We start from the raw sequence: 25,541 nt of genomic DNA, 5'->3' as shown, positions 1-25,541 counted from the left end.
AATGATGGACCGCAACTTCAGGATTTCTGTGTTAATTTGCATTAAATTCTCTAGTTGTGGTCAGGTTTGGGAGGTCGATGTTGTGAACGCTGATGATTTTTCTTCAAAAGCTGTGCAAATTCCAGGCCATAGTTACTTTTCTTGTAAAGGTATATGGTATGTGTAAATGGTTGTAGCAAAATGAGAAGGAAGGATGGGTAATATGACAAAGTGCCCCAGGAATGTGGCAGGAAGAATAAAGGCAGTGCAGGCCACCCTGCTGGCCATATATTAAGAGGGGATCATTATCCCAATGACCAGCTCTACTTCCCCTCCCATTTTCAGCATTTGCTTCTTCCGAAAATGGTTGTGGTGGCTAAAATACATAGTTTAAGGCTGTGAGACCATAGAAGTGTTCAGGAAAAAGGTGATGTACTGTTCCAGTAGCTTGCATGGAGCACATTGTTAGGAAAGAAATGGTTGTTAACTGCAGATAAATTTAAATGGGTATTTACTTCCTTTCCTCCCTATGTTTTGTTTTACCTTTTTGAAGATTGATCCCTTAGAGGACTTCATCTATTCATGATTCCAACTGAAGAGAAACCAATCTCCCCACCACATCAAATCTTGACCTTTTGACTTTGCATCAATGTGCATTATTCTTATTCCAATTTAAATTAGATTTGTCTTTCTTTTAAATACAGATCACCAGAAGTTGGAAAGAGAGGCTCGGATTTGTCGACTTTTAAAGCACCCCAATATTGGTAAGTGTATTTTTTGTATCTTTCCAAAATACAGTTATAAATAAAATGTCAACATTGCTTTAATTTTTAAATAATTTGCTTTCCACAAATTTCAATGTAATTTATATCTTGACCTTATCAGTGCATACATTTATGTGGGTTATGATTTTGGCAAAAAGATGTCTGGTGCTTGGCTTTATTTTTCTCTCCAATAATTTGCTTAAGCTCCCTTCATGATCAGTAGAGAAATGCTCTGCCTGGAGGGTGCCAAGCTCACTTCCTAGCCTCTATTGAATCAGCTGGACTTGGCCAGTATGAGATCCTGAACCAGGTGAACAAAGATAAATCAAGCAAGAGAAAATTTTGTTAACACGGTGATGCACCATCAATTGGACTTGAGTCGTGAAGTAGTTCCAAACAACAGGCTTTAATACACTAGATGTGTGCCCGGCAGTAGACTGCAGAGAAAGGCCGACTGCCAGCCGGTACAGGTTCTTATACCCCGCCTCGTAGGCGGAGCTACCAACCTCTCAGCCAATCGGCGGGTAGTCACATGACTAGCCTCTGCCAATTGGCAGAGATGCACATGACTTGCCTGAGCCAATGGGCAGCGAGTCTTCTGCACCAATCGCAGCACGGTTCTAAAGGTACTGTAATCTCCCTAGTCAAACTACCACACACGGTATTGACCATACTACTGATCTGGATTTAGGTGCACAGAGCATAATTTCAAAGTTTTCCGATGATACAAAACTTGGAAATCAACAAAAGAATTAGGGGGATAGTAACAAACTACAGAAGAATATAGACAGACTGGACGGAATTAATCTTGGTGATAGGAAAGTTCAATGTAGCCTCCACTGGCGATTGTCTGACAAACGTAAGTGTGTATCAGGCATGTAACTGGACACCATGGGCCTTCCCCAGGATTCAGAATCCAGAGAGTGGAAGATTTGTCTGTCAGGAGCTGCTGGTCATTCAGAGGCTGGCAGCTCTCCATCACTGGCAGTGGGTTAGGGTGTGGGGAGGGGATGATGCAGAGACGTGCGTCAGAAGAATAATGGTGGAGTGTTGTGGGGGAACACATGTCATTTGGCTACCTACAGGCCCTCTTGATTCCTTCTCATGGGTCACTCAAGTGAAAAAAGGAATCCCTTCCACTCCCCCGTCCCTGGGAGACTTAAAACAAACCTGACAGGCTTTATTTGTTGGATTTTCTGGCCCTTATGTGGGCGGGAGGCCATCCATGAGCCTTCCTGCCCAGGACTTGAGATGGCAGAGAACCTCGCACCTGATAAATACCCATCCCCTTCCAAACCTGACTTTGGGACAGCATTAAATTCTGCCTTTTGCGTGTGAAGTAGACTTAATGAGGGAGAAACAGCGGGGTGCGTGGGGTGGAGGGGGTTATGGAATCTCAAACCAAGATCTCGTTGACGCAAATTCCATTATGGCCCTCTCATGGCCTTGACTGGTATGACATCGCATCGAACGGACCTGAAAAATCGAATCCTAGGGTCCGTGGATTCTAATTTGGAAGTCTGTTGTGGGTAGGTTTCTGTGATGGTGTTAGGTTTAAACTGTTCTTGGAACATTGATATATTAATAGCTGCTTCCCATCCCTTTAGAAATAAAATCTAGTCATATTTAGGTAGTGTCTAGGGATTCTCTTTCTGGAATGAGATTAGAACCTAATAATTTATAAATCTCAATGCATCCTAGGTGGTAGCAAGGAACCATTTTAAATATTGAGAAATGTTAGTCTGACAGAACCCATGCTTATTGCTATAATTACTATAATCAGCACTGTTCTTTCAAAGAAATGTTAACATTGCTGTTTATATCCTTAAGTTATGGGATAATGAGACAGTTTCATATGCTAGTGTAACAAATGCTGTTTATCGATATTCCTAGCTATGTATGCATTGGAACTATATTTGGCATATATATTTTTGTGGGGTGCACAGTACTTTCCCAAGCTATATTTTCTTCTAATGGGCATATGGACTTGAACAGTATCTCTCAATTTAACCTTTCCTATGGGAGATGAGAAATGCTTTTTAATTTCATCTCCCCATTTAGGTCATTTTTAAAAAAAATATAATTTTTATTGGAATTTTTTACAGAAAATATAAAACATAACGACAAACAATGAAATGCAACAAAATAACCCATAATAACTGTAACACCCCCAGACCATATGTATCACATCCCCCCCACCGCTCCAACCCCAATGAACAACAAAAGAACTTAAAAATAAATTAAAATTAAATAAACAAACATAGTCATTGTCCCCCCCCCCCCTTTCACTCCCCCTTCCCCCCCCTCCCCCCCGGGTTGCTGCTGCTACTGTCCCTGTACCCTATCGTTGAGCCAGAAAGTCGAGAAAAGGTTGCCACCGCCTAAAGAACCCTTGTACCGACCCTCTCAGGGCGAATTTGACCTTCTCGAGCTTAATGAAACCCGCCATGTCATTGATCCAGGTCTCCACGCTTGGGGGCCTCGCATCCTTCCATTGTAGCAAGATCCTTCGCCGGGCTACTAGGGACGCAAAGGCCAGCACACCGGCCTCTTTCGCCTCCTGCACTCCCGGCTCCACCCCAACCCCAAAAATTGCGAGTCCCCATCCTGGCTTGACCCTGGATCCCACCACCCTCGACACCGTCCTCGCCACCCCCTTCCAGAACTCCTCCAGTGCCGGGCATGCCCAGAACATATGGACATGGTTCGCTGGACTCCCCGAGCACCTGACACACCTGTCTTCACCCCCAAAGAACCTATTCATCCTCGTCCCTCCATTTAGGTCATTTTTAACTGGATTATATTTATCAGACCATTATTCCACCTGATCACAATACATTGTGATACTGGGCATGATTCCTGAGATGTTCCTCAGGTATTTTCCTGATGAAATGGGTTGATGAAATGTCTTTGGAATTGCAACTCATTGTTTCAGCCGAAGTATACCAAAGCGTAATAGGCTCTGCAGCTGAGGCAAGGAGCCAGCTGCCAGAACTCCGATGGAAGGCATAAGCCCATCTGATTTGTTTAGTCTTCCTGCCCAGGGAAATGTTGCATCCTCTGTTTGGTGTGACTAACACCTCAAAATGAGTACAGTAGGACATGGAATTCCTACCCTCTTTTCTGCATTTAGCACCACGATGCTGATTCTTTTAGACCCAATTTGTACAAACAAAACATTGGTTGATGCAATTTTTCTTATGAATGGAAAAGGATTTTACTGTTGTGCATTGTTGGCACAAATTATTTTCCAGTTTAGATACCAAGGAATCTAAACTAATTATGATATCACTGCTGGTACGACCCATCTCTGGGCACAGCATATATTTTAGATTCATTTAAATGTGTCAGAACTCAAATTTCTCCTTATATTGTGGTCAAGAATAATGTTTAACAATTGATTTATTCTGAAAAATCACATACATCTCACCTGCTCATTAATGGTGTTTCCACAATTTGAAAATGGATATATTTTAATGACTCAGGTGATGAGAAAGAGAGACCAATCTTCAACTTTTGTCCCAAATGGGTATGAAGTTGTCAGATGTCACTTGCTTAAAGTTGGCAATATGAGGACTACACCACTTTTCACTTCCCTGCTCCTGCTACTCACACTGATTTTCAAATGGTATTCCACCATTTTGCAGATAATTAGCGGGTGACAGGCAGTTGCAAATGGCATCACTGCCTTTCTTTGTTTATTTGGATTTTTTTCTCCCACTATGAAGAAAATGATGGGAATTTCTAAAGACTCGAGTCCCGTTTATGTTTGGCTGCTAGTAACGGAAAATTTGATGTTTATTTATAGCTGAGAGTGCATGCATGTGAGACGAACACATCTAAGACCTATCACAAAACACTTAATTTAGTGCTAACTAAAACCTCCTATGACATCTCATAGCTTCAGGTAATGCTGACTACCACGTACTGTCCACCCTCAGCTGATGAATCGGTACTCTTCCATGTTGAACATAACTTGGAGGAAACACTGAGGGTGGCAAGGGCATAGAATGCACTCTGGGTCAGGGAACATAAGAACTAGGAACAGGAGTAGGCCATCTGGCCCCTCGGGCCTGCTCCGCCATTCAATGAGATCATGGCTGATCTTTTGTGGACTCAGCTCCACTTTCCGGCCCGAACACCATAACCCTGAATCTCTTTTTTCTTCAAAAAGCTATCTATCTTTACCTTAAAAACATTTAATGAAGGAGCCTCAACTGCTTCACTGGGCAAGGAATTCCATAGATTCACAACCCTTTGGGTGAAGAAGTTCCTCCTAAACTCAGTCCTAAATCTACATCACCAAGAGTGGCTCAGGAGCTCCACTACTCACCGGGCTGGCTGAGTCTTAAAGGATATGGTTGCTATATTGGGTCTGCGACAGCTGGTGAGGGAACCAACAAGTAGGAAAAACATACTAGACCTCATCCTCACCAATTTGCCTGCCGCAGATGCATCTGTCTATGACAGTATTGGTAGGAGTGACAGTTGTGGTTGTTTGAAGTCAGACATCTCAGTCCTGGGACATCACTGCAGGAGTTCATCAGTTTAGTGTCCTCGGCCCAACTATCTTCGGCTGCTTCATCAGTTATATTTCTTCCAGCATAAGGTCAGATATGGGGATGTTTGCTGATGATTGCACAGTGTTCAGCACCATTCACGACTCCTCAGACACTGAAGCAATCCATGTGCAAGTGCATCAAGACCTGGACAATATCCAGACTTGGGCTGACAAATGGCAAGTAACATTAGCGCCACACAAGTGCCAGACAATGACCATCACCAATAAGAGAGAAGCAAACCATCACCCCTTGACATTTAGTAACGTTCCCAACACTGAATCCCCCACTATCAACATCCTGAGGGTTACCGTTGACCAGAAACTTAACTGGACTAGTCATATAAAACCTATGGCTACCATTGCAGGTCAGAGGATAGGAATCCTGTGGTGAGTAACTTATCTCCTGACTGACCAAAGCCTGACCACCACCGACACGGCACAAGTCAGGAGTGTGATGGAATACTCCCCAGTTACTTGGATGAGTGCAGCTCCCAACAACACTCAAGAAGCTCGACATCATGCAGGACAAAGCCTGCTTGATTAACACCCCTTCCACAAACATTCACTTCCTCCACCACCTAAAACATGTTCATGTGATTCACCGGGCTTCCCCCACACTGCCCACACCTATCCTCCACCTCCTCAAGAAAGCTACTCATCCGGGCCATAGTCATATGAGCCCTATGGAGCACCTTGAACTGGATCAGGCTAAGCCTGGCACATGACGAGGATACATTGACTCTCCTCGAGGCTTTTTCCCATAGTCTGACTTCCAACTCCCCTCCCAACTCTTCCTCCCACTTCCTCTTCACCTCCCCAATTGGGACCCCTTCCCACACCATCAATTCCTTATATATTTCCGAGACCCTCCCCAACCCAACCCTTGTTTTTGACATCACCTTATACTGCAGTCCTCTTAGAGGGAGGCAAGGGAAGCTTGGAACCTGCCTCCGGACAAAGTCCCGTACCTGTAGGTACCGAAATCCGTTCCCACCCGGCAACTCAAACTCTCCTCTAATCTCTCCAGGCTCGGAAAACCCTCTTCAATGAAGAGATCACCAAATCTCTCGATCCCTGCCCGCTGCCACCTCCTAAAGCCCACGTCCAGTCCTCCTGGAACAAAACGGTGGTTGTCACAGATCGGTGACCACACCGGTGCCCCCTCCAGTCTCATGTGCTGCCTCTATTGCCCCCACACCCTCAGGGCTGCCACTGCCACTGGGCTTGTGGAGTACCGAGCTGGCGAGAATGGCAGAGGTGCCGTTAACAAAGCCTCCAAGCTCGTACCTTTACAGGATGCCGCCTCCACTCGCTCCCACACCGATCCGTTACCCACTTCCTAACCATCGATATATTCGCCGCCCAGTAATAATGAATAAAATTCAGAAGGGCCAAGCCCCCATCCCGCACCCTCATTCCAAAAGGATCTTCCTCACCCTCAGGGCCTTACCAGCCCATACGAAACCCGAGATCACCACATTCATCTTCCTGAAAAGTGCCTTAGGGATAAAAATTGGATAAAAATCCACTGTCTCTAAATAATTGGGCGCCTTGTTAAACATTCAGTTCTGGATGAGCAGAAATTTCCTTCAGCTAAATATTGGCAAGACTGAAACTATTAGTTTTGGTACCGCGACAAACTTTTCCATAGCTACCAACTCCACCCATCTTCCTCCAACTGTGTGAGGCTGAAATAGACTGTCTGCAACCTTGGTATCATATTAGGTCCCAAGACAAATGACCAACCACATATCTGCACTCATACAGAGGTAAAAATAGCAGTCTAAGTGCCGATTGCCCACAGTCTCAAAAGCAAATGCTGTGGTGGCTGGAAATCGTAAATAAAAACGGAAGATTCTGGAAAGGGTCAGCAGGTCTGGCAACATCTGTGGCGAAAGAAACGCGTAACATTTCAGGTCAAGGCTCCACTAACTCTGGTGTTTCTCTGTCTGCATACCTACTGGGTATTTGTAGCATTTTCTTTTTATTCCACCCTGACTCAGCTCCTCTTCTGCTGAAACCCTTATCCATGCCTTTTTTACTTACAGACATGACTATTTCAATGCAATCCTGTCGGGCCTCCCACTTTCTACCTTCCATAAACTTGAAGTCACCAAAAACTCAGCTGCCCATATCCTATCTTGCATCAAGTCCTGTTCACTTATCACTCTTGTGCACACTGAACTACGTTGGCTCCCAGTTAAGCAATGCCTCACTTTTCAAATTGTCATCCTTCTTTTCAAATCCCTCCGTGCTTGACTGTGAGAGTTAGGACACACGCAGTTGAGTTTTGGGTGGCTCAAGTTTCTGGAAGGTAGAATGCTGGAGACCAGACAGGAGCGCAGTGAAATAGTCAAGTCTAGAGTTTACAAAGTCATGGATGAGGGTTGCAGCAGCAGATGAAGTGTGGCAGGGGTGGAGTTAGGCAATGTCTTAGTGATGTGTGAAACTCGTCCGAGGGTCAAATATAGAGCCAAGGTTACATACTGTCTGGTTTAGTCATAGCCAGGCAGAGGGATGGAGTCAATGGCTAGTGAATACAGTTTTGTAATGTTGGCTGAAGGCAATAGCTTCCCTCTGTCAATATTTAATCAGAGAGAGTTTCTGATGGTCCAGTACTGGATGCGAGGACAAGTAGTCTGCTAATTTAGAGACAGTGGAGGTGCTGAGTGAGGTGGTGAGAGAGAGTACATGTAAAGACTGAGCTGTGGTTTCAGATGAAGTCACTGAGATGAGGAAGTAGAGATACCCTGGGATAATATTGTCGCAGCAGGTAAAGAGGCCATTGCAAATGATACTATCGCTGATTAGATAGCGAAGAGTGAATCAGGTGAATGCCATCGCACCCAGCTGGATAATATTGGAGAGGGATGATGTTGGCAAATTTGAGGGAGAGAAGAGCCGTACCTGAGAGAGAGAGAGAGAGAACAATATCAGCTAAAGGGAGAACCAATTGAAGTTGGTTGGTTAGCATTTTAGTGGATCTCTGAAGTAAAATGAGCTGAGACAGTCTGAGGGAGATAGGAGAGAGATTAGGGAGTACAAGTTCAGCATTCGAGCCAGGGTAAACTTTAGAGGAAGGTTGGCCTGATGGACGAGGAAAATGAAGAGAAGTGGAATAGTCAGCTGATAAGCTAGTTTCAATCTTAGTGACAAAGCAGTCCACAAATTTCCTGCATTTCTTGTTGAAGATGAGGGTGTAGTAGATAGGGGGAAAGAGTTCAGAAGGCCATTTACAGTAGGTAAAACAATCCACATAAAATGTGGAAAATATACCATCTGTAAATTAGACCCTGAAGTCTTATATTTTTATCAATAAGTTTGGTGAATTAAACTATTATATCAAAAACCCCGGCCCCGTTATGTTGGGACCGGCCACATGAGATTTGACAGCCCAGCCAAAATCCATTGACTTTCGGTGGGGCTGGAAATACTGCCCATGGTTTTATTGACAGGTGTCAGGGCTTTTGTGACCGACCATATATTATTCCACTTGTGCAACACGGTCTTCCATATTCCAGGCTCGCTCTTGTGACTCTGACTTTGATAGATTCTTAAATAACATTAAATAACCTCAAATGCATAATTGGCATTATAAAGCGTGTTTGTATTGAGCAGTTTAGTATGCATTGAGAGTTGGTGAGAACACTTGTGTACGTTTCTGAAAGGGTAACAAAAGGGGGAGCACTTCAAACTGTGAAGTGAGCTTTCAGATCGGTCTGTTGTCATGGATACTGTAGCAGCTGGTGCTCAGGAAGTGCTCTTAATCAAAGTGTTTCAAGTCCACAAAATGTGAAACTAATACCTTCTGTTAATTGTACACTGAAGTGTATCCTTTTGTAAAGGAGTATGGTGACTTCAGATTGTATCATGAATCCGTTGTGTGGGTGGAAAGACAGCCTGGGGGATTTCCCCTCAATCTCAAGGCCTGGAATGACCATTACATAATGCAGAATTGCTGATATAACTGTTTGTAGCACAGTGACTAACTACATCATTTAAAATAATAGACTCAAAACTAGGCAAGCTTGAACATAATATTTTGCAACAGATCGCATTTATTGTCTTGTGAATTGAAGTTCTTTCTATGCCTGTCATGTATTTGTTACTCAGGAGACATTAGACACTGACACAGATACCACATAAAAAGAGTACCATTAATACATTTTGTATTGCTTTTGGGATTTTATTTTCCAGTTTGAATATAAGATATTCCCCAATTCATTCAGGTGAAATGGAATCTTTTCACATAACTGCTGGATTTATTTTTAGAAACTGAGTTTTAAGCTCAGTTGGGATTGTTGTAAGACTGGAACAAGATAAAGGCCACAATTTAACGGCAGCGCCAGCCGAGGGAGCAAATCCCTTAATGGCTGCTAAATCTTGAGAGGCCAGAAACTGGATTTGTGTCGTCGAGAATCCAGAGTGTGATCTTCCCCACCCCCTGCCAATGATGCAACCAGGTTCACCCCCATGAAGGTTGTGAACAGTATTAGCATATATTATAATAATTTAAACTATGATTAGCAAACTTAATGCTGCTACTTCCGCCCTCACCATATGTTCCCACCCACCGTGACGTCATCGTGCGAATCACAACTGGTTATAAAAAAAACAAAATCCAGTGATGAGGACCACTCTGGGGGTGCATAGTGAGGCACAGTCTCTGGGTGGTGGGACATGGCCAGCCAGTGTTGTCGCACTGTCCCCTGGCCAAGGTGGCAGTGCTAGGGGCGGGTGGTCTGGGGACCCCCATTGGGGGGGAGTAGGGTGATGCTTGAGAGAAGGGGGGTTGCCTGCATTGGAGTGGTCCCGGGGGAGGGTGGAGGGGGGGGCCTGTGAAGGGGGAGGAGGCAGTGTCGCGCTAATGGGGTCCTGCCAGTGATGGGGGGGGGGGGGGGGGGGGGAATGCCTGAGGTGAGGAGGGCAGGTCATCCTGATGCTTGCGTTGGGGGGAGTGGGGTGGTTGATTGTTGGGTCATGCAGATGCTTGCATTGTCTGAGTGAGGGTGGGAGCGGCCCTTTAATTTAACTTTGAGATTAAGGCACTCTTTAAAAAAGGGTGCCCCGATTTCATAATCCGGTGTTGCCGGCAAGTTTAGGCCCGGCCCTCCAGCTGGCAGTGTGATCCTCGCCAGCATTTTGAAATTGCAGAGTGGCATGAAAAGGTGTCTGTGAAGCCAGCGTGTTTCACATTGCTTTTCTCACCTGATCCAACACTCAAGGTGCAATTGTCCCCAAATTGCACCCAAACTCTTTGACAGTCTCTAAAGCCCTGGCAGTTGTAATTGAATATAGGATGATGAAGCTAGAAAGAGGCCAATTGGCTCACTATGCCTGTACAAGCTCTTTGGGAGCAACAATGCCAATTTATATGTTGCATGTAACAGAGTTAAATGCCCCAAGCTGCTTCATAGGAGTGTTATCAAACAAATTGTTATGAACTACAGGGCCAGATGACTAGAAACTTGGTCAAAGAAATGTAGGCTTTAAGGAGGGTACTAATGGAAGAAAGAAAGGTACTGAGATGGAGAGGATTATGGTGTCATAGAGGTCTACAGTACAGAAAAGGCCCTTTGGTCCATTGTGTCTGCACTGGTCAAAAATAGCTATCTGAGTATTCCAAACCCATTTTCCTACACTTGGCCGATAATCTTGGGGTATGCCTTGAAATTGCAAGTGAACATCTAAGTACTTATCAAATGTTATGAGGGTCTATACTTCCAGCACACTTTCAGGCATCGAGTTCCATATTTCCATCTGGGTGAAAAAGGTTTTTCACACAACCCCTCTAAACCTCCTGCCTCTTAAACTTAAATCTATGCCCACTGGTCATTGATCCCTCCACCAAGGGGAAAAGGTTCTTTCTGTCTACTCTAATTATAATAATCGCTTATTGTCACAAGTAGGCTTCAATGAAGTTATTGTGAAAAGCCCCTCATTGCCACATTCCGGCGCCTGTTTGGGGAGGCCAGTACAGGAATTGAACCCGTGCTGCTGGCCTTGTTCTACATGACAAGCCAGCTGTTTAGCCCACTGTGCGAAACCAGCCCCTTTCCATCCCCCTCATAATTTTATACATCTCAATCGTGTTTTCCCATCAGTCTCCTGCGCTCCAAGGAAAACAACCCCTGTGATCCAATCTTTCTTTACAACTAAAACTCTCAAGCCCAGGCAACATCCTGGTAAATGCCCCTTGCACTCTTTCAAGTGCTATCACATCCCTCCTATAATGTAGACTTCAGAACTGCACACACTACTCTAACTGTGGCCTAACCAACATTTTATACAGTTCCAGCGTAACCTCCCTGCTCTTAAACTCTATCCCTCAGTTAATAAAGGCAAGAATACCATTTATCGCCTTAACCACTGTATCCAATTGCTCTGCTACCTTACGAGATGGGTGTACATGTACACCAAGGTCCCTCTGATCCTTGGTGCTTCCTAGGATCCTTCCGTTTATCATGTATTCCCTTGCCTTGTTTATCCTTCCCAAGTGCATCACCTCACACTATCTAGAATTTGAAACCTTGGGGCTCATCAGCTGAAGGCATGATTGAGATTGGGGAGGAACATGGGGCCAAATTGGATGAGGACCTTGAGAGTTTAGGATTGGAGGAGGTTTCCTACATTTCCAAGTATCATACCTTCTGCAGACTTTAAAATTATGCTCTGTATATTCAAGTCCAGATCATTGGTATGCAGCAAAATAGAGCAGTCGTCCTAATTTAAAAAAAAATGTATTTTATTACAAACATGTATCAAAACAGGATACACAAATAAACCGGGGACCTCCCCCCCCCGTGCGATGAACAGCTCCTCAAACACAGTCACAAACATTCTCCACCTTTTCTCAAACCCCTTTGCCGAGCCCCTTAACTCATACTTTATCTTCTCCAACCACAGGAAGTCATACAGGTCACCCAACCAAGTCGCTACCCCTGGTGGCGATGCCGACTGCCACTCCGGTAAAATTCGTTGCCGTGCAGTCAGAGAGGCGAAGGCCACAACATCGGCCGTCCTCCTCTCCATGAGCTCTGGCTTCTCTGAAACTCCAAATATCGCCACCAAAGGGTCCGGGTCCAAATCCTCCTCCGTCACTATCTTGGCTAAGACTGCGAAGGCTCCTGCCCAGAATCTTCCCAATTTTTAGCAGTTGCCCTAATATCAACCCCAGGGAACACCATTGTATACTTCCATCTACTTTGCAAAGCAGTTAATCACTACAACTCTGCTTTTGTCCCATAGCACATGTCGTATCCATGCTAACACTGTCGCTTTATTCCCATGAGCTTTAATTTTATTACAAATCTATTGTGTTACTTTGTGTAAATGGATTTTGAAAAGTTATTTAACAATGTCAAACGCACTGCCATCATCAACCTTCTCCTTTACTTTCTTGAAAAACTCCAGTAAGTTAGTCAAACACTGTATGCCTTTAACAGATCTGTGTTGATATTCATTTATTAGCCCGTACTTTTCTAAATGTCAGTTCATTTCGTCCCAGATTTTTGTTGTTCCCATGATATTAGTTGGACTAGTCTATATTACCAGATTTATCCCTCTCCCCTTCTTTAAACAGAGTTTATAACATTTGCTGCTCTCGTGCCACCCCATATCCAAGAAGGATTCAAAGTTTTTAGCCAGAACCTGTGTAATTGTGTAATTTCTGTTACTCACAAATCGGGGCTATGGTGGAATAATCAATCCAGACTGATGTTTTAGGCTCAAGCAGGTTTATTGTAAGACACTTCCTCATAGCAACTAACCCATAAGAAACTCTCACACCGAAGTGTTCCATCTGGGTGTATTTATAAGGTAAATCAATGCCACATGTTTAGCTAGCAATTCATTTCGGGTCATTGCCATAGACAGTGATTAATAGATTCCCCTCTTTCCCGGAGCGACACGTTTTTCAGAACATTTTCCCAGTAGCAGGCGCACTTTGAAAACGCCCAGGAAAGTGCGACTTTGGGAAAGGACCCTGATTTCAAATTGGACGCCTTCTCAATGAGCCCTCGGAAGATCGCAAGGGCATTTAATGCCATTTCTAGCGGGTTTTTCGACCTCCGTTGCCGGCAGGAAATGTGGGTCTGAGTTGCACACCGGCCCATTCTCCATTCCTACCCCGGGCGAACCTGCAGGATGGCGGGACTTGGTCTCCGGCGGCAAGAGGTGCAAGTCCGGTACCCTGTAAATAGTTAACCAACGGGTCATGGTCTCTGGTGGCATTAGGGGCGAGTCCAGTGCCTTGCAAAAAGTTAACCAACAGGGCTCTGTCTATGGCAGCATGAGAGGCAAGTCCAGGGCCCCGTAACTAGTTCCCCTCTTTCCCGTGAGTTTTAAAAGGAAAAATATAAAGACCATTCTTTTGAATCTAAACAGAAATGAATGATCCCATATTTCCACATCTATGACTCCCATAATTCCTTTAACATATATATACATATATATAAGCCATTTAAAAGAAACAGAAATTTGTTTCTCTCCATCATTATAAGACAACGCCGTTCTCATACATTTAGTCATTTCAACTCTTTGTGAAACAGTCCAATAGCCGGTGACTTGTGGCAACCCATTGTATTTTAGAGATTTCTCTTCTCTTAATATTTCTTTTATTCAGCTGTGCCTATTCTTAGCCTTTTCTCAGTGTCATGTGAGTGTCCCTTTAAGAAAGGTTTTTGTCTTATCACATGGCTTCAGTGATGTCATTTTGTGGGTGGAGCTGGGCAGTGGTGTGTGAGCTGTTTTTACTTTCACTTTCAGTTTTGACTGCTATGGACTACAGACAGAGAAAATAAGTGTTTTGGCCTGTCTCTCTCTATTTTCATTTTAAAGAGCTGTTCCAGAAAAAAAAACATTGGTTATAGCTACATGCCTTGGTAACTTAAAATATGTAGTTTGCTTTCCAGAGGGGTTAAAATCTGCTGGTGAGGTGGGATCAGAATCTCAGGGAAAGCCAGTTTTATTCAAGTGAGAATGCAGAGTGCTGGGCTACACCCTTGAAAAGGGGCTTTTGGTTTATGGGATTTTGTTTTCGAATTGGAACAGTTAAGGGGGAATTCATGAAGTGTTATACATAGATTACTGTAGCTGTGGGGTGTCTTTATGTTTGTAATTGATAAAACATCTTGTTGTTTATTTTTATATATATATATATATATATATGTTAACTAAGTTCTTAGAATTAAGCTTATTTTGATGAAAGTGTCAAGGGAGACTGTTGAATCACACCTGAAGGGAAGGCTCTTACTCATCCTAGCCAAATTCAACTTGAAGGCTGTAGGTCAGATTGACTTCGTAATACACTTTGGACTTTCTAAGCCCTGGCCCTGGCCCTGCTGCAATGGTGGTCAAGGAGAGCGCTGGCTACGAGGAGCTGGTCAAGAGGAGGCTGGCAGAGAGAGAGAGCTGGGGTCAGGGTCTCTGTCTTATACCTCTCCCAGGGCCTCGCGCCCACCGGGGTGGACCCTCTATACACTCGCAATCGATTGGGTCTCTTCCCAATCGATTGATTTGAATTTCCCCAATAACGGGGCAGCCCCTCGATCACTGGGCGGTTCTTGGGGCTTATTGTTTTGGACTTCTCTTGGCGCCGAGAAGTCTGGCCTTCTATTCACTGTAGCGATTTGAGTTAACTTGTTTCCATTGTACCTGGGAATCACCCGGTATCGCCTCATTAGTATGCTAACTTGTTTTCTTTCACAGTACTGTCTGGTTTCTGCAGCAGTCAGAATACACAAGCGCTTTTGCAAGCTGCTTGCTTTTGCAACATGTCCATTTTCCCTGCATTCTTTGTAATCTTCCATTTTGTGTTGGGCAGTGGCCACCCCAGGTGGCTACAATGGCCACTGTCCCAAAGAGACTGATTGTCAACATAACACTTTGGGTAAGCTTTTCTCACACTTCCCCTTATATAATAGTTCTGATAATATAGAATCATAGAACCATAGAATCGCTACAGTGCAGAAGGAGGCCATCTGGCCCATCGAGTCTGCAATGACCCTCTGAAAGAGTACTCTACTTGGGTCCACTCCCTACCCTATCCCTCTAAGTCCACCTAACCTGCAAATCCCTGGACACTAAAGGGGCAATTTTATCATGGATAATCCGCCTAACCTGCACGTCTTTGGGCTGTAGGAGGAAACTGGAGCACCTGGAGGAAGCACACACACACACACACACACACACACACACACGGGAGAAAGTGTAAAATTCCACACAGACACCACCCAAGGTCGGAACTGAACCTGGGTCCCTGGAGCTGTGAGGCAGTATTGCAACTGTGCTGCCCATATGGACAAGTAAACCCCCATTTCTGACGATGGCAATGTTTCGGCAGCTAATGTGCTTTTCACGACTCCTTCTATTTTCTTGACCTCCCAAACCAATGGATAACAGTTGTCACTTTTCCCCACCAGGAGTATGATTAATCCTGCTGTGCCAGAATATCCATTTGGGAGATTGGCATGTGAAGCATCACTAAAAATGACCAACCTCCTATCTTCTGTCTGACCCAAGGCTGGGAACTTGAGCACACATCTATTTGAATGTAACTTTTTAAATGTTTTATTTGCTTTCCGAATTTACTCAACTGAAACAGGTGTCATCATGGTATTTAGCTCTAACACATCATGACCAGCATCAGGACTAGTTTGAGTGTCCAACCAGTTAAACTGGCCAATAAAACTTTAGTTCTGTTTCCTCCTTGGTAGCCTCTTTGTGACTGTGTTCTTTGGCGTTATGAGACAGCGGTATTAACCACTGGTCACATTCAATAACAAAAGAACACGCCCTCCCCTCCCCGACCCTAATGGGTTGAAGGGTTATGGAGAACGGACAGGACAATGGAGCTGAGATCAGCTTGATGTATTGAATGATTGCGCAGGCTCAAGATGCTAAATTGCCTGCTCCTCGTTCTGATGTTCTAAGAAAGAACTGTTCTGTCTGATTTAACCTTCCATCACTTGGTCTGCAGCCTTAAGGTGGTGTTCTTGATTAATATTAATATGGGGAATTTCTTGATTAAATGGTGATCTGGGATTATGGGGAGAAGGCAGGAGAATGGGAATGAGGAACATATCATCCATGATCGAATGGCGGAGCAGACCCGTGTGACCAAATGGTTTATATATCATATGCTTCTATATCATATGCTCCTATGGCAAGTTTGTGATTTTTTTTCCCTGGGTGCATGGCCATTTTCTGGTTCATTGTCGGAACTAATACTGCATGTTTTGGGTTTCCACATCTTTACGTCATTTTCACAATCCATAGATCTTTTCTCTTGTCCTTCTTCTTGCACATTTAACCAATTTTTGCATTTTCCAGAGGGGGTTCCCCCACTTGCCTTATTACGGTAGCAACCCTCCACACACTGGTCCCTTCTGGCATGTATTTCAATTTTGTGCCCACTTTAGCTAATTGCCTTTTTGAACCAATAACATTATCCTGTGCCCCAATATTACTTTTGTTCTTAGTCTGTCAATTTTGGGTTCCTGTCATCTGCTCCCCATGACTACCCAGTGCGTGTGTAATTGAAGTGCACTTCTATGCACTGTTCAAGACCTGTGAATGTATCATCAGTACCAATAAACCACGATAATTGTACCCAAACAATTTGATTCCCATGTTGTACCATTACTACTTTCCCATTACCTTGCCAGGGCCTTGCAACTCTTTTTTTAACTATTTTCAGTTATATACAGAAAACAAAACAGACATTACATCAGAAATCAACCCTCACAAATCACCTCCAAACACCCAAACCCCTCTGTCCCACCCCTGGCCCCATTTTACACATTCAATAACAAAAGAACACCCCCTCCCCTCCCCAATCATTACAAACCATTTGCATTTATTTACATGCTACCGCTGGCGTGAGGCATGGATCTCGTTCGGCACTGATCCCGATTTCGTTCGACGCTGGATTCTACGTCCCATCAGGGGATGCATTCCAGGCGGGCTTTCCCGGGATGGAGAATCCAGCCCAAGATTTTCAAACGTTAGTGACAGTGGGGATTCAGACATCAGGGGGGAGCGAGGTATTCCCCTGAGGAGCTTGGTCTGGTTCTTAAAATTATTACTCTGAAGTTAGAAGTGCTTTTTTCCCCTTCTAACCCTTTCAGTGTAACTATGAGGGTACAATTCGCAGAATCATCCGAAGTTAGTGGTTTAAATGACTTTGTCAGTTGGTTCCCAGACTAGTGCAATCGTCCAGGGGAAGTTGGCCTTTCTCGACGATTGCTGGGCAAGCCCTTGCGTGGGAACTTCAAAGCGAGATTCCTCGGTATCATTTGGGCTACCCACCTAAATGTGATGCTGGGGAACCAGGAAGATATTGACCAATGACTCCACCTTCATTCTAAAAAAAATAGAATCGGACTTTGGCCCTTCAGCTCCATCCCTCTTCTTCAGTCCTATAATAGTTCCGTTGTTCAATGCTGCCACCTCCTCACTTTCATTTCTGGGCTCTCATGAGCACCTTATTGACAGGAATATTAATTTCCTAATCCTCTTCCTCATTGAATCAGATCTCAGATCACTGCTATTCCCACCGTATCATGGTCCAGTCAGCCTTCTGCTCGAATTTTAAAATTCTTCTGCTCAAATTCTAAAGTACTTCGAAGTAAATTGAACCAGGGAATTGGAAACAACGGTGTGGAAACATATTTGTGCTTCAGAACGTTGGCAGTGGTGCTGTTTTGGAAGAAATAGACCTAAGATGGTTGCATTTAATGAGGCAAATATAAATGGTTGAATCATGAGCCCTTTCCCCCTTTGGGAGTCTGCTGGTGCATTAAAGCTCTCAAGATTTAATTATAATTTAACATGAGCTGTTTTCAGTGCTGCTCAGCCGTTTAGCTGCTCCCTGGCAATTTAAACAGCTGATCACAGTGCTTTGCTTGGAGTTTCTGTTTGTTTCACAGCTGCATTCAAGAGGATTTTAAGATTGCCACCATATTTCCTTGAAGTTTCAACTTCTGAGCCAGTTTTCACCATAAACTGATCAGTATAACCGATAAGAAAGTTATTGTTATTCATTCATGGGATGTGGGTGTCACTGGCTAGGCCAGCATTTATTGCCCATCGTTGGTTGCTCTTGAGAAAGTACAAATTGAATGTAAATATACAAAGTTTAATAGGTAATTTTCAAATTGCACAAATATATTTTTAACACTTCTTATAAACTTTCCGATGTTTTCATTTTTATTACAAATCTTACTTTCGGCAGCATACATTTAATTTACAAATGAAGCCTTTAACATTTTCAAAGCTATCTTTTAGCAGTGCCATTAAACAACTTCTTTTGAAGATTGTTGAAAGATTTTTCTCATTGATTTTTTAGTTTTGTTTTAATATCTCATAGAATAATCAGCAGATTAGATTTTTTAATAAAGATACTCCAGATGTAATTATTTCCATTCTGTCAGAAACACTTTGGTCATGTTCAGAAGTGAGGCAGAACTTGTATTGTTCCAAAAGATAAACACTGGAATGTGGAACGGGTAACTTTAATAAGAGGGAGGGGCAGCACGGTGGTGCAGTGGTTAACACTGCTGCCTCACGGCGCCAAGGTCCCAGGTTCGATCCCGGCTCTGGGTCACTGTCTGTGTGGAGTCTGCACGTCCTCCCCGTGTGTGCGTGGGTTTCCTCCGGGTGCTCCGGTTTCCTCCCACAGTCCAAAGATGTGCGGGTTAGGTGGATTGGCCATGCTAAATTGCCCGTAGTGTAAGGTTAATGGGGGATTGTTGGGTTACGGGTATACGGGTTACGTGGGTTTAAGTAGGGTGATCATTGCTCGGCACAACATCGAGGGCCGAAGGGCCTGTTCTGTGCTGAACTGTTCTATGTTCTATGTGCAGGCTAGGTGGATTGGCCATGCTAAATTGCCCCTTAATTGGACAAAATTAATTGGGCACTCTAAATTTATTTAAAAAAACCTTTAATAAGAGGAAAGGTTCCAAGATTCAAAATGTTGTTTGTGGATGCAATTGGAGCAGGTTTCTGACATGGATATAATGAGAAATTTATGCATGTGTGAGAACAAATTTGTTTTTGTCAGCAGTGGGCAAGGAAAGCTTTATACCCAATTTGATTTGTATGTGATCTTCCTGCCCCGTCCCAGGAGATCCATTTGTAAATATGGATTGGGCAGGATTCACCTAAACAATGACAGTATCATTTTGGGCAGGTTCGGTGAGCTGATTTGTGCCAGGTTGTTTGGTGTGATCCGGACCCGTATTCACCCACACCTAGGGAGCGATCTACTGGCCGCGTTGCGCTCGAGCGAGAGTGCTATGCAGCCAGTAGATCCCGGGAGACGCCTCCCGCAGACTTCCCGGCAGCCTTTATGCCTTGCGAGATATACCCAATTCCAGTGAGGTGTTAAAATCAGAATCCTGGCCAAAGGGGCCTGACCAAATGGGGTGTAGGTTTTAAACCTATTTAGGGGAGCTTACCCGTGATCTACTGGCCTCCCCAGGGAGATCACAGCTGTGGGCACACAAATGTGGACCAGACGGAATGGCGCCTGGGGGGTTTCCCAGGATATTGGAGGCCGCTAGGTGTTCATGGACAGGGCAGGGTGGCTCCCTGGCCTTTTGCCTGGAACTCGGGCAAGACCAAGATGCCTGGATGGCACTGCCAAGCTGGCAAGAGCACTGCCAGGGTGGCACTGCAAAAGTGCCAGGGTGGCACTGCCAAGTGCCAGTGCCTGAGGGGTCCAAGCCCATAAAAGGAAGGTGCAGAGGGGGTGTGAAGGTTAGAGTTGGGGGGGGGAGTGGTGGAGTGCAAGGCATGTAGGGGCCTCTAGGAGATGGGGTGGAAAGGTGACGGGTGGGGGTCCTGAAGAGGGGTCTCTCGGGGACCCCATAGCAGTGTGTCATCACTTGGTGGGGGTGTGGAGAGGGAGTTGGTGATATTGCCCATGGATGGGGGGTGGTGAAAGCTCACAGAGATGGGGGCAGCCTTTCAAAATGGCAACCCGATATCTGCGTTCAGCTCCCCAGTGCTGGAAAAAATTCTGTGGGTGGAATTTACAGGTTGTTCACACTGGCAAGATGTTTCAGTCCCACGCACACAAAAGGTGTAGTCACTGGGAAATCCCATTGACAATTATGGGGTTAGTAAATCCCGCTGACGGGCCGCCTCGCCACTGTTAAAGGGGCGCCGTGTTGGTCAGTAAATCCCACCCATAGTGTGGGCTAAATTGGAGAGACATTCCCCAGGACACAAAAAAAAGTGACAAATGTTGTTTGATACCGGTGGGGAACTCACCGGTTGAGCTGGCGGGAAACTCCTTGCAAAGCCTGCCACAAATGAACTGAGAAGGTTTTCCGTTAAATTCCGCCCGTGGTCATTTATTTTTTTGAGCTTGGGGGAGTTTCTCTCTGGTAAATCCCACACTTTTTTCTGAAGTGGGGAGCTAAACCCGTTGGCAAGGCCGGCTCCTCGGAGTTCTCAAAGTGAGGCTGAGGGTTCCCCGCACCCCCAAACCACTGATGTTGCGACGCCCTCCCACCCCCACAAAGGTGGGCAACACCTTCAAGCCTTGATCCCCGAGAGGAAACCTCCTGGCTCACATCGCTAAAAGATAGTGTGAATCCCCCCTGAACCGCCGAGGCATGAGAGCGATTGGGCCCACAATCACCCATCATTGTGGGCATCGGGATATCGTTTCCCCTCACTTTCATGGGTATGCCCCCCCCAGGCCCCGCAATTGGCACTGCCAACCTGGCACCTGGGAACTGCACCTTGTACTCTTAACAGGCTGCCACTGCCAGGTTGGCAGTGCCAAGGTGCCAGGGCACTGTTCTGCCCTGTCCCCGAACACCCAGGAGGCTCCAATAGCCTCCGAGCCCCCCTGGCGTGGCCATCATGCTTGGCGTCCGTTTGTGGAGACCAGTACTAATCCGCGGCCGTATGAGGCCTCACCGGTGCGGCTAGTGACTGCTGGAAGAATGCAGCTTCAGACAGGCCACACATATTTGGATGAGCCGAATGGCTCATTTAAATATGATTATCTGGGTCACACCCAGCGGGAACATGATCTAGATCGTGTTGGGCGTAGTGAGTTGGGTGACTAGCTAGGTTTGGCGCCTGGCGGGGAACCTGTTGTGTGCCTCTTCCGTGATGCACCCAACCACAACAGGATCGGTGCTGGGCGCAACTTGGTGGGAAAATTGCGCCCATTGTGACCAGCACATATTGGTCATGTCTCTCGTCCAAAGAAATTACACAGTCCAATTTTTAAAGGGAGGGACTAGTCCAAGTGCAGTTGTAAATTCTGAGTGAGGCTGGATAGGAGAGCTACAAATTTGGAGCAGTGATTCCCCAGACTGCTCCTCTGAGCCTGGGTCCCTTGCTGGAAGTGCAGCATTGATATGTTACTTCCATGTCCCTGAGCACATCAGTCTCAAATTTATTTTCAAATATTTTCAGCAACAACCTAGATTTGACGGATTATCATCCCTGATGCACTGTGAGCATCTTTGTGTATTTAGCTTCAGACATACCTGTCACCCTTCATGTTGCACTTAACTTGTCTATAAGCTTCTGCCAAGTTGTTCTGGAAAAGACAAATCAGTTGCTGCTAATTTGAGAGAAACATCCTTTGCAACTAACCTACTCTCTAGGTTGTTCAGGATGTGTCTTCGTCATAACCCTTCAATTTCCCATTAGATTACATTTATTTATAGACCTCGTCAATCAAAAGATCAGGTTAGATAACTTACAAGATCTCTTGAGCAATGGAATACAGATCCATAGAATCATACAGCACAGAAGCATACCATTTGACTCATCTGGCCTGCGTGGGCTTTTTAAAAGAGCTGTCCAATTAACCCTGCTATTCTGCTCTTTCACCATAGCCCAGTAAACATTTTATAAATGTTTCCTTTTGAATGCATTATCTGGTTACTGATCCTCCTACCAGTGGAAACAGTTTCTCTTATTTACTCTACAGAATTTTTAATGCCTGTTAAATCTATCTTTTAACCTTTTCTGCTCTTAAGGGGAACAACCCCAGCTCCATTACTCTCCAGACAACTGAATCCTTCATTCTGCACAAGTAAAATAGAAAAACCTTCTTAATGGCATCGACCTCAAAATTCCAAGATCAGGGAGTATGGTATCTTGGCTGGGGGTGGGGGAGAGCTTAAATCTGGTTCAGCTATTTTCTTCCCATTATTTTCCCAGGATGAGCTCAAGATTAACTCATTTAAGTATGTCTGCGCTAGATTTTCCCAAGGCCTGGACACTAATGCCGCACCTGGGAGACCTCACCTCGCCATGGCAAAATGTGGGGGGGGGGGGAAAGGGGGGGGGCTGGGGGTGCTGCCACCCAGGCCCCCCCAGCAGGGGCACTGCCAAGTGGCCAACCTGGCAGTGCCAAAGTGCCCGGGTGCCAGAGATCTGCCTTCTCTTGAGACATGGAATGAGAGAGGTGCTCCAGGACCCTCTAAGAGGTAAGTTGGGGCAGTGGGGAAGGAGTGGGGGGTGGTGGTATCTGGGGTTAATTGGACAGCTGTATTAAAAAGCCCGTACAGATTCAGCTTGTCAGTGCAGGAAGTGAGGTAAGTGCGGTGGGCATTCCCCGCCAAGGTCAAAAAAACTGACCATATGGAGATAGATTCAATTGAGACTTTCAGTTAATTATCTGAAGAGAAAACTATTGGAGAGGCAGCGGAAATGATGAGGGGGATTGGGATTAACTGTGTTGCTCTTGCAGAGAGCTGACAAAGACAGGACGGGGTGAGTGGCTGGCTGTGTTGCAGCCATTCTCTGATTCTAATATTTCTTCTCCAGTCTCATTTTTGAGGCTCAAGCATGAAAAATGGTTGTTTGGATGCGACATCAGAGGATGACATTCACTGGTGGATTCGTATCGCAGCCAAACTCACCACATTGAGCAGAAAAGGAAGTGAGAAAAGGAGATAAAAATAGAGAGCTGAGAATGATGGGTGCCAAATATGTTGTTTGTTTTCTGCACTTGATGATTCAATTGCTTTTCTCAAAAGACGAAAAATGATTCCTCTGTCAGTAACTCCTACATACTTTACACTGTAAATTCTTGAGCAGCTCAGAATCACAGATGGTTACAGCACAGAAGGATGCCATTCGGCCTGTCATGCATTTGCTTGCTCTCCAAAAAATATAATACACCTAGTGTCATAGCGCTGCTATCTCCCCATACCCTGCATATTACTTATTTTCAGATAATCCAATTCTCTTTTGAATGCCTTGATTGAACCTTCCTCCACTACACTCTCAGGCAGTGCATTCCAGATCGTAACCATTTGTTCTGTGAAAAAGTTTCTCCTCACGACTTTATTCTTTTACCTATTACCTTCAATCTGTGTTGTCTTGTTCTTGATCCTGCTACCAATGGGAACAGTTTCTCCCTGTCCACTCGGTCCAGATCCCTCATGATTTGACTATCTCTATCAAGTCATCTCTCTTTTGCAATGAAAACATTCCCAAATTCTCCAGTCTGTCTACATAACTGATATATTACGTAAAGTTAAAATAAACTTGGCAATTATACGTTAATTGGCAGAGTAACATTTTGTTTTAAACTGCAGAAGGGTAAATCATTTGGATATGTGCTCAAATTTTCCCCATTTAATTTAACACCAATTTGCAAAATGAGATGACGCTTGTCTTAACTTGATCATTGCTTGTTTAGTAATTCTTCTTCAAAGCTCATTGAAGATGCCACCTATGCTTTTTTTCTGAGTATCCAATTTGCATAAACAGTAATTTTGATTTGTGTAAGTGGTGGCAACTTGTGCAAAATCCGCCTTTTTGCTTGTTTGCAATACTAACGGCAAGCCATAAGGGTAACGTTTCTTCTAATTTAGGAATGTGGTTGGATGATAACACAATCGGAAAGCCATTGTCAAGCATGGAAGGAAGCCATTCGGCCCTTTGAATCTATACCAAGTGATCCAGTCAGTCCCATTCTCTGGTCGATGCCTGTGGCTCTGCAAGTTTAATTTCTTTACCAGCCCCTCTACTTTCTTTCCAAAATTATTGACCAATTATTGACCATTTCTGTTTTCACCACACTTGTGGGCTTTTCAATGGTACATAAAGGCCGAAGTTCTCTTGCCTTTGAGATTCTCTGTTCCCGCCGACAAGTGCACCCCACCCACGCGTTTCCCAGCGCCACGGGGTGGCTTCAATGTGAAATCCCATTGACAAGCGGCAGGAGTAGAGAATCCCGCTGCCAGTGAATAGCACTGCCGAGAAACACGTGGCTGGGCCCTGGAGAGTCCCGCCCAATATTTATTTCCTCCTTTTGTAGATGACAATGACAATATCCATCAAAATCATATAACCAAGATTATACAAACTTGTTTAATACAAAAGAACTGTAAATGTAATCACAGCCAAAAATATTGGTCGCGATCTACTGGCCACATTGCGACCAAACGGGAGCGCGACGTGGCAGGTAGATAACAAGAGAAGCCTCCCGCTGGCTTCCCAGCAGCCAGTATGCCTCGCAGGACCTACCGGACCTTGCGAGGTGGCACAATCAGGATCCTGCCCACAACAGGCATGACCAAGCTGCGCACACCTAAGTAGGTTTTAAACCTACCAAGATGCACTCACCCAGGATCTACCAGCCTCCTGGCATCTACCAGTCTCTCCAGGGAGTCCACAGCTGGGTGCCGTTCAGTACTGGTCTACATAAACGTGCAGTGTGGCCCCTTGTCCTGCCCCTGGAACACGGGCACTTTGGCATTGATAAACCCTTGCTGCCAATGTGCCTGGGTGGCACTACAAAGCTGGCAGAAACACTGCCAGGATACCAGTGCCAGGGTGTCTAGCTGCCAGATTGGCACTGATGAGGGTCGGGGCAGGGAGAGGGGTGCAGGGCAGGTATCAAGGGCCTCTGGAAGATTGAGGGGGTGAAGGGTGGGGGTCTTAAAATGTTGGGGGGAGGGGTAGAACCAAAACGTGGGCTGGGAAGGCCTCAGCAGGGGGGAACCTCAGCGACCCCATTGTGGGATGTCATCACTTGAGGGGGTGAGGGGTTAAGCCCACATGTGTGTGGGAGTGACATTGCCCATGGGTCGGGGTGCGAGGGACCCGCAAGCTCACTCAGAAATCAGAACACCCTTTCAAAATAGCGGCCCGATCTCTGAGAAGTCGGCCTGGCCAGTGAATTCAGCTCCCCAGTGCTGAAACCAGTGAAACCTGGCTAAACCAGTGAGAAACTCTCCAGGACC

The 25,541-nt window shown here is 45.1% G+C and overlaps 1 protein-coding gene across 38 annotated transcripts in view; it reads left to right on the top strand.

Annotated features, from left to right (window-relative positions):
• Positions 1-25,541, top strand: part of LOC119963306 (calcium/calmodulin-dependent protein kinase type II subunit delta) — a 425,111-nt gene that overhangs the window by 152,234 nt on the left and 247,336 nt on the right. For all 38 annotated transcript variants that reach the window (XM_038792233.1, XM_038792235.1, XM_038792231.1 and 35 more), the window contains exon 3: positions 684-743. In XM_038792233.1, the coding sequence (XP_038648161.1) occupies positions 684-743 (60 nt within the window). The remainder of the gene's footprint in view (positions 1-683; positions 744-25,541) is intronic.

The sequence above is a fragment of the Scyliorhinus canicula genome, chromosome 3 (assembly GCF_902713615.1).
Source record: "Scyliorhinus canicula chromosome 3, sScyCan1.1, whole genome shotgun sequence".
NCBI lineage: Eukaryota > Metazoa > Chordata > Chondrichthyes > Carcharhiniformes > Scyliorhinidae > Scyliorhinus > Scyliorhinus canicula.
Note: the sequence above shows the minus strand (reverse complement) of the source record. Positions and strands in the feature narration are given on the sequence as shown.